The sequence below is a fragment of the Phlebotomus papatasi genome, chromosome 2 (assembly GCF_024763615.1).
Source record: "Phlebotomus papatasi isolate M1 chromosome 2, Ppap_2.1, whole genome shotgun sequence".
Taxonomy (NCBI): Eukaryota; Metazoa; Arthropoda; class Insecta; order Diptera; family Psychodidae; genus Phlebotomus; species Phlebotomus papatasi.
Genome location: NC_077223.1, coordinates 109822906 through 109842163, shown reverse-complemented (window position 1 = coordinate 109842163; position 19258 = coordinate 109822906). Strand labels below are relative to the sequence as shown.

Genomic DNA, 19258 nt, shown 5'->3' with positions numbered 1-19258 from the left:
AAGAAGAGACTGTGTGGGATCAATAAAACAACAAGTGCGGCACTCGTTAAGATTGTTCTCTTAATTGAATTGTTTCCCACTTCACACAAGACACACTTTGAGGCACTTTTGCCATCACCCTATGCCACCCTTTGATCCACCCCCTGTGGTGCCCTATGACGCCACATCGCTGATAGAGAAACCCCCATCCATTGAGGAACGTCAGGGTGTCATGGAGTGGTGCACTTGTATCCCAGAAGACTCCTCCAGCAGCCAGTAGTTTGGCTTATCATGGCAATGTTTGCCCTATGTGTCGCTCACGTATCGATTTTATTCTTCAAGTTAATGTCGAAGGGGTTGAGATCTCCACCCCATGTGCACCCTCGTTCTATATTGGGTGTAAAGTGAGCACCATCGTATGGGAATGCATACATTTTCAGGCTCTTGTGTACACTACATGAAAATATGCTTCTGCGGGACTTTTTGCCTTGTGTACCCAAAAGGTGGTTTCATGTTACAATTGGCAAAGCCCCTTTCTACCCTACCCCAAAGTACCTTTAAAATGTGACGGGATCACCTTGAGTTTTGTGGGTGATTTTGCTGGAAAAGTTCTCCGAGGAAGTTTTTCATATGAATCCGGAAAGAAAATACTCAAGACTAGATACTTTTATGGGGCTGATTATCTAGGACTGAAGGGTATGGTAAGTACTACAAAAATGATAAATAAATGATCCTTATGTTTCAAGAAGCAGGATTATAGAATAAGTTTGCTATTTGGAATATATTAGAACTTGTTTAAATGACTCTGCTAAATGAATTGAACTAGTTTCCAGATTAGACCAGATAATCTTGAATTTTATTGTTCCTTAATTGGGCAAAAAGATCTAAGATTGCAGATTATAATAAGAACTACAAATGGTCCTTATGCTTAGTGATCTGGCAATCGAATTATTAATTAGAATTATAAACTTAGGCTTAACTTGCTTAGCATTAGATTTCTTAGTGTGATGTATGAATGAGTTGGGAATCGTACTCAGACGAATATTCCCATTTAGAGCTATTATCTCCTTCTAAACTATTCCATTACCGAGTTTAGAATAGTAACTTTACCTTCGGACGACTCAGTCAATTTTTTTCTACGTTCTTAGTGGTTTCAATCCATGAATCTTTTCAGGAAATTTGAGGCATTGGATTGATTAGCTATTAAAATTTAATATTGGAATAGGTCAAATTAATTAAAAACATATTAGAGCGCTTTCCCCTATACCAAGACACTTTCGAGTTCTTTTGGCTTTTGATAAAGCTAGGGGTAATGGCTTCTACACACTAGAGAAATTGATGTCCATATTGAAGTAAAGGCCCTACGCTTGTGAAGGAAAAACTCTTCAATATGGACATAAATTTCTCTAGTGTGTAGAGGCCGTTAGTGTGGTATCTTTGAAATAGGACACCTTTAAAAAGAGGCATCTTTTCCTACTTTTAAATGAAAATAGATCTTACCGTGATATAATTTATCTCTACAAATTAATTGTGAAGCTAAGACCGTCTGTAAGGTATTTACGTGTGATAGAGATAAACCCAAAGTGTGATATACAAACTGCTATTCTCTGGTTTCGAGCCTCAATAGAAAATACCTGTGATAGAGATAAACCCAAAATGTGATATACAAAACTGCTAATACTGAGCCTCAAGCCTCTAGTAAAATACCTGAAATGATATAACACAATCCTGAGATTTATTCCGCTCGAACGACGAAATTTCCATTTGGTCGGAATACACAATTCCTCTAGAAAATTCCCACACCGTCTTTATACCAGAGGTTTAGACCAGTTCCTCAGGGTATCAAAACCTTCAATAGCAACTGATTTTATTGATTTTTCAGAGACTAGTAGGTCATTTATTCTTAATAATCCAATCAAAAGTCAAAATTTTCCAAAAATCTTGGCCGATAAGAAATTAGAAAATTTAAGCCATATGGCTTAAGCTTAAGTCTAAAGCCCGTATGAATTACATTATGATAAAACTCAGTTCTATTTGTAAATAGGAGAGATAACGGTTGTTTCACAGCTGTCCGGTTTGAAAGGTACACCACTTTGCCCTACTGAATTATTTCACAAATAATTGTTTTTAAAACAAGCCGGATTTTAAAATAGTTTTAATTAAAAACTCAATTGAATAGGTTCAAAAACTTAATGAGTACCGTAAGTGCTGGTGACTTTGCCCCTGTAGGTAACATTGGCACCCTCCTGTTCGTAAGCTTTTCTGTACTTCTAGAATTTAAGGATGGTTTTCTTAAACATTAGAATTTAAGAAAAGCATACCAACAGAAGGGAACAAAATCATCCGCAGAGCACAAAGTCACAAAGTTACGGTAACTTTACTATTCTCACCATTCTTAGCATTTTAAAACCAAAAGGTTAATTCTTAGTTTATTCTTAAAAAAATCCTAAAAAATATTTGAACAGAAACTTGAGTGAAAAAATATTGATAATTTCACAATTTTAGAGACAGGCCTTCAGTTAATTCCGAAACGCAAATCTAGAGTTTTACAATTTCTTAATATTTTTAACAATGGCTATAATTTATGCATGTAAAATACCTAGTGACGTTCTGAACTTTCATTTAGAATTAAGAAAATGAATTAAAACTTACTTAATCTAACCTGGATAGTATAGTAATGCTGTTCTAGGAAGAAATAGGTAGCTGAACCGCAATTTATCTAATAAAGTTTGGTCGCAGTTACCCTTATTGAATAACTTGAAAATAATGTACTATACGTAGCTACATCAGGGCTAGACTACGACGTGTTATTTAGTTGATTCAAGTATCTCAGAAATTAATTGAGTGCTATTACTAATTTTAGTAATCAATTCTGATCGAATCTCAAGAAATTCTTATTGTTAGTTAGTACGGCCTGAACTACCCTTATTCCACGGGTTATTAGAGGGCATTAGAGTAGTAGGTTCGGCCGTCAAAAGGGCTAATATGTGTCGAATATGCCGTACGTTCAACATAATACAAACTATATTCATAATAGCCTGTATACAATAAAATCCTAAACCGAATCCAAAATACGAATCTTTAAGATTCTGAATTATTTTTCTGTAGTTTACCAAACTTTGCTGATCCCAGACTAGCCTTAAGTGGCCTTCAGACTACAGGTTTAGCCCAGTTCCTCAAAGTCTGAAAATCCTTATAACGGGCTTCAAATCTAAGGTTTAGCTATATGGCTTAACTTCTCTAATTTCTTCCTAATCAAGATTTTTTGGAAAATTATCACTTACGATTGGACAACATGGGCAAATTATCCAATAAATTTTGAAAAACTAATAAAATTGCTTGCTATTTTGAATTTTGAGACTATCGGGAACTGGGCTAAACTTTAGGTCTGAAGCCGGCCTAACAGCAACGAGTTTTATTATAATTTTTTTTTTGAATCTAATGGATCATTTGCCTTTCATATCTACTTCTGTATTAAAGTTTTTCAAAAAGTCATAACTAAAGCAATTCAAGGAGTTAAACTATATGATTAAGCCTTAGGTCTGAACTCCGTATTACAAACCGATTTGGTTATTGACCTTTGTTTAAGGCCTCTACACATTGGGGTAATTTTCGTAAAAAAATTCTTTCTTGCATGATATCGTCTGCATTGTTGTAGGTAGAAACTTTAAGGTTCTATAATACAGATAAAGGTTTTGATACACACAGAAAAATTTTGACTCTAAATTTAAGAATATATAAGATCCTGGAAACTTAGATTGGACGTGAATCCCCGAGGCGTTTAATTTTAGAAGTTCTGAGCGAAAGAATTGGGCTAGAATCCCTAGCTCTTTCAAGTTAAGAGATCGGGAACTTAAGTTCAGCATTAGTTGGAAAATGAAAAATTACTACAGATTTACAAATTGCAACTAAAACTAAATGATCAAGGATTTAGAATTAGGGCATTGGCATTCATTGAATGGGATTTGAAATTAAATTCCTGGGTATTTCTGTTTAAGAATTTTCCATTTTTCTGTGTGTAGGTCTTCGGATCCATTACTGAGATTAATAGCTTAATTTTAAGCAGAAGAGAACATGAATTTCCATGTGTTCCCTAACCGGTACCAGATCAAACCAATGAGATCCGAATCGAATCTCATTAGTCTAATAAATCTGTATGATATCTAGAGAAGTAGTACCGCAAATGCGAATAATTTTGACCCTCGTTTCTCCTATTTGTATAAGCTTTAACTTAATTTTAGTGTAGAAGTCAGTAAATCTACTAGGATTACAATGCTCATAATTTGAAAGCGGTAATCATTTCTTGTCTCTAAAGCGGAACGAGGGAATTAGTCTTGCTTAAACCGAGCAATTCTGAGCATGGAGATCCGTTGCTCACAGGGCTCAGGACATGGCTAGGACTTTAGGGTGGTCCTCACCAATCCGATCTACAATGTCCGGTCAATTAAGACCATCCTTAAGTCTTAAGGCTAAGAAAAGTTTACGAATAACTGAGAGGAAAGTCATCCGCATCTACGGAAGGTCATAGTTGATCTGACATTTCTTCTTCTATTCATTATCTTAAGGATACTGTCCTAAAGATATAATCTTGAAAAGAAGTAATTTATCAAAGCTTTGTCTTGTAACCATTGGCTGAATAATTAAACGAGAACAATAAGTGATGAGTTTGGTATTCTCAATATGGATTACCTCTAATTGTAGACATCTAAAAGAGATATCTCGAAAGGTACCACTAGCCTTCTCAGCACCCTCAAACATACTGTCTGCAGCCATACCAAGCCTTATGTGCTGGACGCACTTATGACTTAATCCGAAAGACGGTTTGATTTAATTATAAATTAAATAATGATTTTTTAAATTCCCATCAATTTTGATTATAATTACGTTAAGCCGTTTCTCGGCTAGTATGGTATCCCAAATAATATTTCGTCACGTCGTGCTATCTGTTTGTATGTACACCTTTAAACTACCGCAATAAAGGTTAAACTTAAAGGGTATATATCCGATAATTTGACAAAACTAAGATATCTTAAGCATCCAAAGAAGTTCCTCAATTGCTTCCGAAATGAAAATCTCTGAGATAATGAACCCCTGCAGTTTGGATTATCGAAGCCCTATAAGGGCTTGACCCTCTCATGGAAGGAAAACAAAAAACAGAAATACTTACGCAGCATCGACAAGTGCCAACCTCCTCGATGGGGGTACAAATATGACAAAGGTGAGAACCACCCAGAGTGCTCCGAATTGGGCTTTCGACAGAAGTGTATCCTTCAATAGGTGCATGATGTTGATGTGTACCTTTCGTCACACTATCCACTTCAAGGTAAGCCTTTCCTGATACCAGTTTTTTTCCTGTTGTCTGCAGGGGATGAAAATTCGCAACACCCCCTCTAGCAGACAGGATGCCTTCGTGCCAATGTAGGGTATTAATATGGTCGAGTTCTTCTTTTTTCTTGTTATTTTTTTTGTTCTTGCGTGCCCTCTTTTCGTACCTCAATCACAGACAATGATGACGACAAAGTGCCTGCCTTTTGAGTACTTGTGCCCCCCCTGAATGCACTCTTGTCACCCCAATTGTTTCATAGAGAAGCTCATCTCACCGAACACACTTCTCCCAATTAGTGCTTAGCATCACATATTGATCTGCACTAGGATGATTCGGGTACTCCATCTTTTTGCTGTTCTTCAACTTTCGTCCACACAAACACTTTTACGACAAAATGAGAAAGAAATTTGGGAAAAAACTCTTTTTTTTTTTAGTCTCTTCTGGGTAGAATTTTCCAAGTTACACCTCAAAGTCTTATCTAGAGGTGCAATGTATAGACTCTTCTCTTCATTCTTCGTCCAGTTTTGCTGTGAGATCCACGAAAATGTCCCCAGAAGGCGCCTCCATTGCAAAGTCCTTCGGACTTTTTTTTTTGAGCTTTTTCTTTCTCCTCTATTTTTCGCAATATAATTTTCTATGTACAAAAGATTGTTTTTTTTACTATATCTTTGACACTAAATACTGTTTTTTTGATTTATTTTTCTTCTTCCGAAATGTATTTTCTCTGTTTTTTTTTTGGGTGCTCCACCAAGGGGCTGCGGAGAAAAGTTCACAATTTTTTTTCTGGGGCGGGGTGTCTGCAAAATAGTCCCAAATTGTCTCACTTAGCACATAGAAAATGGATGATATCACTGAAGGAATGGACAGGGGAGTGCAGAGAGGTGTTCTGTGTTGGGAAAATTTAGAGATTTTTCACACGATTTGGAGTTTTTTTTTCAGGGTGTTTTTTTTATTCTTTTGCAGTTTTCAGGATTTGAATTCACACGCGTAGGGGTCGAACTTGTTGGTTTTGATGCTTTTATTTGTTGGTAAAAACTTTTACTGGGACTTTTTTTGTAAGTTACAGAGAAACAAAAAATTAAAAAGTGGAAAAAATTTCTTTGAAACACGAACACGAACAGCCGTAACAGACAATTTTCCGCCTTGCACTAGGCAAAAATGTTGGGCGGGACACGGAAAAGCAAAATTTTGCACCAACACCACCTAACTAATGGGCTACGCACACATTGGTAGCTTTTGCGTTGGCAAAAGCTCTCTCTCTCTCACCCCTGAGGTGGGGATTGCTATTTGGGCAAAAGTCTAATTGGGGACGCTTGCGCTTTTCACCAATGATTCCATCACATCTCCACCACAAATATTTACAGATAGAGAAAACTTTCCAACGTATGGGTGCAAAAGGAGCTTTTCACCGAGAGCTTAGGGGTAAAAGGAGAACAATTGAGAGGAGCGCATATAAGACAGGAATGAAAAAAAAAAACGAAAAGCACAGAAATTATTTGCGAGCACTTTGTCGATTTTTCTGTGGCAATTAAAGTGGCTCTTTTCTGACCCCAAAATCCTTCCTCAATGGTCTCTTGAAGTCCCACACAAATTCAATAGGGGATGCCTTTTTCAATAGGGAGCTCTAAGTTTGAAAGCTTTCACGGATTCTCTTCAGTCACTTCACCTTCTTTTTTTTTTGCTGTTGAGAAATGGATGATGGCCCTTTTTTTCAGGGTGTAGACTTCTCGAATGATTTTTCGGTCTAAATTCCTTTTTTTTATTTTAAATTTCTTAAATGGTTTTAATCACAGCTATTGAGCACGTTATTTTATTTTATTTATTTTTTTAATATTAAAACGGATCTATGTTTAGGGAGGAATTCTTCTTCACAAGTCTTCTGCCCAAAACAGTTCACTCAACTATTTCTTTTCTCTATTACTTAGTAACTCGTCTATTGAATTTTTTCGCGATTTTTTTTAAGATGGTGCTGTCCCTTTTTTGCATTGAACTAAAATTGGGTGAAACTCGGCGTTTGGTTCACATATTTTTTTATTGTTCAATCTCTGGGAAATTTGTGCCTAATCACTTTTGGACACACACACCCCCGGGTTTTTTTTGTTCGTAAGAAAGTCCTCAAACCATCTTTGTCCAAAAAAAAAGAACTGAAGCACCTCAAAACGCGTTTAACTGGAAATGTACGAGTTGTGTTAGGTATGAAAGTTCAATTCGATCTACAACCTCATCGTTGGACGAAGCACAATTTCACGGAGCAAAATTCGCGAACGTACTTCTTGAATTGAATTTCTCACATACGTCATAAGGATTGCGTTCAATTTGACCCCACTTAGACCGCACCCAACTGCCCTCTGTATCCTATCGCACCATGGCCCAGTCTAAGCCATCGGTCTGGGCGCAAGCGTTTTCCCCGGGAATCTCTGTGGAAAGCTCTGTATTTGGGATATTGATTTGTGCGCGCCCAAGTTGTGATTTCTCCAACCATATTTTCGAGGGCGGCAGTGGGGCAATATTTACACATCCAAAAAGCGAACCCAAAAGAGAGAACGGACTTTTTCGGCAAAAGCTGGGGCTGTTTTTTTTTTGTCTTACTTCTACCATCTATGTCGTGGTATTTGACGCACACATAGAGGAGAGGCAGTTTTTGGGCAACATAAAAAAAATGTAGGCGACCCCCAACGGTCAGGTGAATTGAAGAATTCAATCTGCCACGCACCATCGAGGCAAAAAAAGCTCAAGTCCCCGGAGCTTGGAGCACCCAGGGAGAGGAAGGGGAAAAAAAGTTTTGATAGAAGATGGGAGAGACATATTTCATATTCGTAGAGAATTGCTCTAGGAATTCTTTTTTTTTTACCCATTGCCCTCACAGAAGTCGCTTTTGACAAAATACACCCATTTCGGGGTGATTTAATTACGCTGAGCTTTACGCGACGGTATGAAAGGTATGAAAATACAGTGGAGACGCCTGGTCGACTCGGCGCCTCCACCAATCGATAAATACTGAAAATTACTGAAATTGCTCTTTGCACTCACCTACATTTGAGAATTTAAGCTATTAACAATTCATTTTCATGATATTTGAAAATAATTACTTGCAAATTAAACAATGCAATGTGCAATCTTTTATTCACTAAATTTGTAATATTGCGTAGGGAAATGGTAAATTTTAAATCTATTTTGAAAAACTGATTTTCAAATTGCCTTCTAAAAGTTGATATTTTGAAAATTATCTACGTAAAGTGTTGGGGCAAATACACACACAAACATGATTTCGCACATTGTAGGATTTCACATATTAACGATAAAATCTTTTGCTAAATTTATTCTGACCAAAATGAATATTCTGAGTAGGTGAAAGTCGTCTGCCTTCAAACGAAAAATGGAGTTCCAAATTTAAGATTTTTTTCTGAAGAATCCACAAAATGGATTTTATTTTGTACTACACCAAAAAATTCTCTTATTCATTCAGCGTATATGCTTACCTCATTTAGCACCTACAAGTCCTCAGTTTTTCCTTCTGAGGAAATTAAAAAAGTGATGTCGATTTGTATGAAGGCAGCTGGCATAGTCTGCCTTTAAACGCGAGGCAGCTGCCTTTAAATGTTTTTTTTCACTGAGAATATTGAATCAATAAAACTAAATGGGCTATAAATGATTAGGTTGAAGCCTAACGCACTCACTAAAATCATCACTGCAATCAAAAGACATTTCACAATAACTTTTCTTTACATTTTTCTGAAGCACTGTTTTGCACTTGAAAATTTGGAAGAAAAAGCCATTGAAGTTGACAATTGTTAACTTGAAACATCCCGACCGGAGCAAGATAGCAGGTTATAAGTATTTGCATGACGTTCGTCAGAGAAAAGTAGGAGTTCGATTTCACATGTTTTGATGTATGGAAAGATAGGATTTAAAGGCACACGACATTAGTATTTAAAGGCTGCTGCAGGGTGATATTTGCAAATTTTTGCCACCCACAAAAATTGTGTCATCTGAACCAAAATGTATTAACAGAAATATTAAGCCTGATTAACCTTCTATGTGTCACAATGAAAGATTCATTTGTAAAATGATTTTTACTATGAAAAATCACATGATTTGTGGAACATCAAAATTACAGTTTAGAGCTCATTTTCATTTTTTTTTGATCTAGCATCTAGGAAATAGGAGCTAGGCTCTCCATTTTTTGATGATTTGCGAGGATGATGGATAGCTACCTAATAGTTAATAGAATATAATTTATGCTTTTGAGAACAACGAAAAAATCGCAACATTTGAAGGCTGCTGCATTTAAAGGCAGACGACTTTCCCCTAGTAATAAATTACTATTGATAATTTATTGAACACTAAAAACTACCGTATAAGATCAAAAGTATTTGTCTCTGATGTACTAACACAATACAAAGCCAAATACTCAAAATCATCTCAAAAGTCGTTCAATGTTAATTTGATTATTGTTATTATAAAACCACTAAAAGAGACAGATAATCCTAACCGGCTTATGTAGGTGAGATTTTTCACGTGACCTAACTCGGAATGCATGCAAATTCGATTTAGAGCTGAAGTTGGGAGACGCCATTCAGTTATCTTGAATCAAATTCGTGAAATTATACAAATTTTGTATTTAAGCTAAAATATCCAGGATTTGGATAGACTGACAGAAACCGTAGAAAAACGAACGAAACGTTCTACTGCCGTAGAACTTGATCTCATCGATTAATCAGAAGCCAAGATAATCGAGGTTGTTTGTTTCTTAACTCGTTGTTTTCGCCCAGAGCGCCCCAAGTGTTCATTTGATGAACTTCAACTATATCAAAGAATTGTTGTATTTTGTGAGACTTTCCATTTAAAACCCTATTTTAAGTGTCTTGGTCGAGTAAAAACAGTGAAATTGGCATTTGAGTGGTTTCAAAGCGTTATTATGAGAAAAATCAATTTTTTCACACTTAAACGGCAAAATTGGACAGATCGCATTATCTGATCGAAAAATGATGTATGGACAAAATATAGATATAAGTGTCCTCTACAATTATGTCAATTATGGCGCCCCTGGTGTTGATCCCACGAAGTTCAAATATTCTAGAAAGTTGTAGCATTTTATGAGATCTTTTCTTTAAGCCCTAACTCATCAAAATCTATCAAATAGAACCGGAGATATGATTTTTTTTAATTTCGTGAACTTTGAAACGTCCTAGACTAGACTGCAACAATCTAAAATTTAATTAACTTGCGAAATGGCATTTTTGAGAAAAATGAGTTTAAATTTTGATGAATTTTGACGCTATCGCAGCGCCGCCTGTGGTGACTTTTTGAACTTCCATCTGATAGTGCTCATCGAGACAAAACCAAAAACCCCAAATTTAGCTCAAAATGTTAATTAGAACCGGAGATAGAGGTTGTTCAATTTTCACAATTTGACCCCTTATAGCTCGGGTCAGGGGTTATGGATCGTCTTAAGTATTTTTTGTGTGAGAGGTATAATCAGCAGCTATAACATACTAAAATTTCATCCCGATGCACAAAAATAAGCTTGTAAAAAATTGTAATTGCTTGTAATAAATTGAATAAGCTTGTAAAAAAATTTAAGCTCTATCAAATAAACTACATTCTGTCTAAATCCGTTAAAAAATACACTTCCTTACGCAGTCTATTAATTAGCCTTGGAAATTCCAAGAATAAATTTCTGGATGATATTGGTGTCTGAAGACGAAATGTTTGCCTTGCCCATGTCAAAAACATATCCAAAAATGGAAAGGATCGATAGTTTATTTCTTGAGATATTCCCAAAAGAATGGTTTCTGGAGGAGAAGGAGTAGGATGAGAGGCAAATGCGTGTGTTATTTCGATTCCTTAGATTGACTTTTAGGGAGTACTCAGAACAATCAAAGTCGCTAACTTTGTCTCCTTGGTCAGAAAATTGATCAGAAGAAATTCTGCTCTTCTGGACAGAATATTAGCATGTGAAAGAGGAAGAGATCGGACGTCTTTGAGATGTATGGATGAAATGTCCGCTAGGACACTCTCTAAAACATATCCAAAAATGAAATGCTCCGATGGTCTGGTTCTTGAGATATTCCTAAAAGAGTGGTTTCTAGAGTAAGCATGAAATTGAAGTGACATTTGGATTCCTTGGATCAACTTATGTGGAGATACTCAGAACATTCCAAGTCGATATCTTCATCAGTTTGTCCAGAAAATGGGATAGAAGGATTTCTGTATTTGTTTCCTTGCGTTTAACATTTCAAAATTTTTGCAAAAGTCGATGAATAAAAAAAAGTGTGATGTCAAAAAAAAAGTTTCTTCCACAAATTATACCCTTTGAGTTCCTCTAACGAACAGTCCAAGTGCGAGAATTGTGGGTCACTCCTGGTCCCAACAGTGGATGGCCAAAAATGACGCTGCAAAAAATGTCTTCTTCGACATAAGTGGTTCTGGATGACCATGGTTTACCCATAGCATATTGCATTTATCAGATTCTAAGAGCCAATGAGCCAAGCTTCCCAACAATAGTTCACTCATTCAATTATGTTTATCAGGAGTTGAGATATACCACTTCAAACTTTCGACGTTTTCTATTGACAGAATATATGTGCTCATCTAATATTATTGTGACGTTAAATTATACTAAATCATAACTGCAATTCACTTTAAAAAAAAAATGATAGGAAAGTGATATAGTGCGTTAGGAAGTCCTTCTCAGAATGGAAATCTGACCTTCATTTTTCTCAATCAAATCAGTACCAGTGACTTCAAACTATTTAGTAATAAACATGACTTAAGGTGATAATTTGAACTATTCGCTTTTAGACCGTTCCTTTCAAAACCATAGATCCAACAGCCCTATTCCCCTCTGAACAAAAAGTAATCAACATGGGTAGAACTTCATGATTTACCTTAATGAGTTGAAGATGCAAGAAGATGAAATAACTGATTCTCTGAGGCGAAGAGCAGGGAACCTCGGTAAGTACACATTATCCACATTAAAGAAAACTTTTTAATATCCCTGAAGAGTACTTCAGGTACCCGATTTACCAGAAATCTTGTCAGAAATAATCGCAACGTTCACTTAAAATTATCAATAATTTATTGGCTAAATTATCTGATGAAATTCACAAATAAATTATTTCCTTATAGAACAAATCGATACTAGCCTGACATGACGAGCTGATTTGTATTCAGATTGTGAGCTAATGAGATCGTTTGATAGTTAGTGACCTAATTCATATATAGATCAGCCCGTTAATTAATATAATTGAGGGGGAGGTATAGTATGGTTTTGGTTAATAAGTTTCTTTTTGCTTCTTATTATCTCGGGTATTTTTCGCGCTTAATTTTTGAACTAAAACTATTTTATTATAATGATGCAATCATTTCTGAAATATTTCTTCTATAAAATGAAATGAAATCAAATCAAAAGGGGTGGCAAAGCGTCCCAGGCTTTGCGAAATGCTCGAACTCGTGACTTAGATGCTATACCTCAAAAGTATTTTCGCATCATTTACCGTTTACCGGTACTCAATCGATTTGAATCAATTCATAAATCACTCAATAGATTCCACAAAATAGTTTGAAGAGTAATAAAAATTATATTCGAACAAAAAATAGTTGTCGGTAAATAACTGGTTCATTACCGGTTCACAAGCGATTTGAACTGACTTATAAATCACTCAAAATATTTCCCAAAATACATCTTAGGAGTAATTTAATTGAATTTCGTATAAAAATTATTTAACGGTTATGAACCGGTTTATTACAGATTCAAAACCGATTGTAATCGGTTCAGTTTTGTCGGAAATTCCAAGACCTTTCCAACGACCCAAACATGACCCTATTCGCTTGATAAATGCGTTCTCTAGTGTCTTTTTAACCGTTGACCTTGAAAAACCGTTATTAGGAATGATTCAATGGTATTTTCGTCTAAGGACGAAATGTCCGCCTGGGACGACATTTCTAAGAAATCGTCTGAAATGTGAAGATTTGTTGACAAAAGTTGTCTCCGGGGGGTGGAAGGTGGAAATTTTGGGGGGTCAAAAAATCGAGGTATTACACGCAGAGAAATTTCCAAGTATCCAGATTCAATCCCCATGGGATTGTTTCAATCCCACGATTTTTATCTCAAAAATATCCTAAAATTTCTTGAATCCAGGAGAAATGGGATTGAATTTTAGAAACAATGTGATTGATTTTATCCCCTAATGTGATTGATTTTTAGAAATCCACATTTTAGGAACAAATGGGATTGTTTTCATCGCATTTTGAGATGGAATTTTAGAAACCAGTGCGATTGAATTTATCCCATAATGTGATTGATTTTTGGAAATCTACAATTTAGGAACAAATGGGATTGTTTTCATCCCATCTTGAGATTGACTTTATCGCACTATGCGATTGAATTTATCCCAGAATGCGATTGAATCTATCCCACAATGCGATTGTTTTTATCGCATTTTGGGATTGTTTTTATCACATTATGGGATTGAATCTATCTCACAATGCGATTATTTTTATCGCATTTTGGGATTGTTTTTATCACATTATGGGATTGAATCCATCCCACAATGCGATTATTTTTATCGCATTTTGGTATTGTTTTTATCGCATTTTGGGATTGAATCTATCCCACAATACGATTGTATTTATCGCATTTTTGGATTATTTTTATCGCATTTTTGGATTGTTTTTATCACATTATGGGATTGAATATATCCCACAATGTGATTGAATCTATCCCACAATGCGATTGTTTTTATCGCATTTTGGAATTGTTTTTGTCGCATTTTGGGTTACTTTTTATCACATTATGGGATTGAATATATCCCACAATGTGATTGAATCTATCCCACAATGTGATTAAATTTATCCCACAATGCGATTGTTTTTATCGCATTTTGGGATCGTTTTTATCGCATCTTGGGATTGTTTTTATCACATTATGGGATTGAATCTATCCCACAATACGATTGGTTTTATCGCATTTTGGGATTATTTTTATCACATTTTGGGATTGTTTTTATCACATTATGGGATTGAATATATCTCACAATGTGATTGAATCTATCCCATAATGCGATTGTTTTTATCGCATTTTAGGATTATTTTTATCGAATTTTGAGATTGTTTTTATCACATTATGGGATTAAATCTATCTCACAATGTGATTGAGTCTATACCACAATGCGATTATTTTTATAGCATTTTGGGATTGTTTTCATCGCATTTTGGGATTGTTTTTATCACATCATGGGATTGAATCTGTCCCACAATGTGATTGAATCTATCCCACAATGCGATTATTTTTATCGCATTTTGGGATTGTTTTCATCGCATTATGGGATTGAACCTATCCCACAATGCGATTGATTTTATCGCATATTAGGATTGTTTTATCGCATTTTGGGATTGTTTTTATCGCATTTTGGGTCACTTTTTATCGCATTATGGGATTGAGTCTATCCCACAATGTGATTGAATCTATCCCACAATGCGATTGGTGTTAACGCATTTTAGGATTGTTTTACCGCATTTTGGGTTAGTTTTTATCGCATTATGGGATTGTTGCACAATGCGGGATAGATTCAATCACATTGTGGGAAGAAAGCAATCTGATAATGCGATAGAATCAATCCCATAATGCGATGAAAACAATCACAAAATGCGATAAAAATAATCGCATTGTGGGATAGATTCAATCCCATAATGTGATAAAAACAATCCCAAAATGCGATAAAAACAATCGCATTGTGGGATAGATTCAATCCCATAATGTGATAAAAACAATCCCATAATGCCATGAAAACAATCCCAAAATGCGATAAAAACAATCGCATTGTGGGATGGATTCAATCCCATAATGTGATAAAAACAATCCCAAAATGCGATAAAAACAATCCCAAAATGCGATAAAAATAATCGCATTGTGGGATAGATTCAATCCCATAATGTGATAAAAACAATCGCATTGTGGGATAGATTCAATCCCATAATGTGATAAAAACAATCCCAAAATGCGATGAAAACAATCCCAAAATACGATAAAAACAATCGCATTGTGGGATGGATTCAATCCCATAATGTGATAAAAACAATCCCATAATGCGATGAAAACAATCACAAAATGCGATAAAAATAATCGCATTGTGGGATAGATTCAATCCCATAATGTGATAAAAACAATCCCAAAATGCGATAAAAACAATCCTAAAATGCGATAAAAATAATCGCATTGTGGGATAGATTCAATCCCATAATGTGATAAAAACAATCCCAAAATGCGATAAAAACAATCCCAAAATGCGATAAAAATAATCGCATTGTGGGATAGATTCAATCCCATAATGTGATAAAAACAATCCCAAAATGCGATAAAAACAATCCCAAAATGCGATAAAAATAATCGCATTGTGGGATAGATTCAATCCCATAATGTGATAAAAACAATCCCAAAATGCGATAAAAACAATCCCAAAATGCGATAAAAATAATCGCATTGTGGTATAGATTCAATCCCATAATGTGATAAAAACAATCGCATTGTGGGATAGATTCAATCATATAATGTGATAAAAACAATCCCAAAATGCGATAGGAACAATTCCAAAATGCGATAAAAATAATCGCATTGTGGGATAGATTCAATCCCATAATGTGATAAAAACAATCCCATAATGCGATGAAAACAATCCCAAAATGCGATAAAAACAATCGCATTGTGGGATGGATTCAATCCCATAATGTGATAAAAACAATCCCATAATGCGATAAAAAGTAGCCCAAAATGCGAAAAAACAATCGCATTGTGGGATAGGTTCAATCCCATATTGTGATAAAAACAATCCCAAATTCCGATAAAAACAATCCCAAAATGCGATAAAAACAATACCAAAATGCGATAAAAATAATCGCATTGTGGGATGGATTCAATCCCATAATGTGATAAAAACATTCCCAAAATGCGATAAAAACAATCCCAAAATGCGATAAAAATAATCGTATTGTGAGATAGATTCAATCCCATAATGTGATAAAAACAATCCCAAAATGCGATAAAAACAATCGCATTGTGGGATAGATTCAATCGCATTCTGGGATAAATTCAATCGCATAGTGCGATAAAGTCAATCTCAAGATGGGGTGAAAACAATCCCATTTGTTCCTAAATTGTGGATTTCCAAAAATCAATCACATTATGGGATAAATTCAATCGCACTGGTTTCTAAAATTCCATCTCAAAATGCGATGAAAACAATCCCATTTGTTCCTAAAATGTGGATTTCTAAAAATCAATTAAATAAAATAAATTTAGAAACTATTAGCCCTGGGAGTCAATGAAATTCAAGTCGTCTGGTGGCGCAATTGGTAAGATCGTCGACCCAAAAGTGGAGATATGCCAAGAAGTTGTGAGATCGAATCCTGGCCGGAGCGAAAAAATGTGAATGCCTGGCTGCATGAACATAGCAGAAATCAATAGCAAAATGGGATGAAATCAATACCAAAATGGGATAAAATATATATCGGAATACCTTAAAAACAATCCCAGAATACGATAAAAACAATCTTAAAATGCGATAAAAACAATCCCATAATGTGATAAAAATAATCCCAAAGTGGGATAAAAACAATCATAAAATGGAATAAAAACAATCCCATAATGTGATAAAAACAATCCCATAATGGGATAAAAACAATACCATAATGTGATAAAAACAATCACAAGATGCGATAAAAACAATCCCATAATGCGATAGAATCAATCTCACGATGTGATAAAATCAATCACATTTTGGGATAGATTCAATAGCATTTTGGAATAAAAACAATCCCAAAATGGGATAAAAACAATTCCATTATGCGATAAAAACAATCCCAAAATGGGATAAAAAACAATCCCATAATGCGATAAAAACAATCCCAAAATGGGATAAAAACAATCCCATAATGCGATAAAAACAATCCCATAATGGGATAAAAACAATACCATAATGTGATAAAAAACAATCGCATAATGCGATAAAAACAATCCCATAATGCGATAGAATCAATCTCACGATGTGATAAAGTCAATCACATTTTGGGATAGATTCAATAGCATTTTGGAATAAAAACAATCCCAAAATGGGATAAAAACAATCCCATAATGCGATAAAAACAATCCTGTAATGCGATAGAATCAATCTGAAAATGCGATAAAATCAATCCCATGATGCGATATATTTGATCGCATTATGGTATAAAATTGATCGCATTGTGGGATAAATCTATTCGAAATATTTTCGAAAATTCAATCGCATAATGGGATGGATTCAATCACCAAATGTGATTGGAGCCATTTCAATCTCACAATGGGATAGAATCAATCCCAAAATGCGATCAAATCTATCACAATATTTTCGAAAAATCTATCGCAAAAATGGGATAAAATCAATCACAATATGCTCTAAAATTCAATCACAAAATGGGATTGAATTCAATCGCAAAATGGTATTGGAGCCTTTTCAATCCCAAAATTATCCCATTTTGCGATTGAATCTAGAGCATAATTTCTCTGCGTGTATATATACTGCCCTCTCCGTGGAGTTCGAGCAGTAATACTACGGCGTTATCACACTTGCACATGAAAATTTTAAAGTGATTCACATTAATTGTCGCTTGTGAGCGTCCAAATATGTTATTTGTGTCTTTGAGTCACTTGATATTTGTGGTTTTTCTATTTATTGATAAAGAAGTGGACTTGGCCTACAAAAATAAGTTTAAATTTACTTAAAGCATAAATATTTTTCACATTAAAAAATTAAAGAAAAAATCGCATTAATTTTTCACATTAATGCTATAAATCAATTTATATCAAATTTTGCGGGCCAAGTCTACCTTTTTATCAACAAAAAGATCAAATTTTGAATATAAAATGATTCAAACACACAAATTACACATTTAGACTCTCACCAGCGACAATTAATGTGAATCATATTAAAATTTTAATGCGCAAGTGTAATAATACATTTAGAGGGTTAAGTACTTTGTGTTAAGGATAAGTCTTGCCATATTAGTTTCGCTATTCGCCACAAAGCGCTGACGTATGTGACATTTTCGATTTTTTTATGTAGTTGAATGTTCAACAATTCCTTAAAACTAAGTCATTGAATTAATACTTATTAACTATTATATAGGTATACTTAATATGTTAGCCGGAATGTAATAATCAGAGTTAATTTACTACGCGTAAAATACCTTCGTAAAGCAGCAGTTTTTTCTTCACTTTTTCCTCATTGGCGACAAGAGCATATTATTTTCAGTGTGATGTAGTTCTGAAGGGTGAGATGAGCACACAGCTAAAAGGGGCATCCATCCCTCATTGAATTTTTTTTGCACCCACCCAAGAGCCACCCACTGAACCCCCAACCACATTCCCGGTTGCTTTTATTTATTTATTCTGGAGTTTCCGTGGAAAATGTCAAAGTTGAACGATGGAGACGCCTGGTGAACCTGGCGTCTCCATCGACGTTGAACGTTTTTTTCGGGCAAAAGTGCTTTGGGGATGAATTTTGGGGAGCCTTACAGGGGTATTGATGGGGATAAAAAAAACAAGTAAAATTGACATTCTTCCGTAACATAATTCATTTTTATTTATTAGTGAGTCTCAGATTTCTTATCCTCACCACCTGTCTTTTTTTTACTTTTAAGAACATACAATTATTTTTTTTAGTAAATCTCCTATGTACACCAGTCAGTTCAATTAAATATCATTTTAAATACTCCAATCCTTCCGTTTTTATCTTATTTTAAAATGGAAACAATATATAAATTCACTCTTAATGCAATTTTTCTATTCCTTTTTAGCCTCTTCCCATTTTCCCCCGAACCACAGTTAAATCCTTATCACTAAGAAAAATCAGTTTAATTTTACTAATAAATACTTCTCATCTTAGCTTTCACCTTTTTCCCTCACACTCGCAATTATGG

At 35.0% G+C, this 19258-nt stretch overlaps 1 protein-coding gene across 19 annotated transcripts in view; it reads right to left on the bottom strand.

Annotated features, from left to right (window-relative positions):
* Positions 1-7676, bottom strand: part of LOC129800793 (gamma-aminobutyric acid receptor subunit beta) — a 74636-nt gene extending 66960 nt beyond the window's left edge. For 16 of the 19 annotated variants that reach the window (XM_055845434.1, XM_055845443.1, XM_055845449.1 and 13 more), the window contains exon 1: positions 5147-7593. In XM_055845434.1, coding sequence (XP_055701409.1) covers positions 5147-5262 — 116 coding nt within the window. In that variant the 5' untranslated portion in view covers positions 5263-7593. Of the gene's footprint in view, positions 1-5146 lie in introns of all 19 variants that reach the window. The other 3 variants (XM_055845439.1, XM_055845436.1, XM_055845438.1) reach the window with 3 other exon arrangements.
* Positions 7677-19258: the final 11582 nt, after the last annotated feature.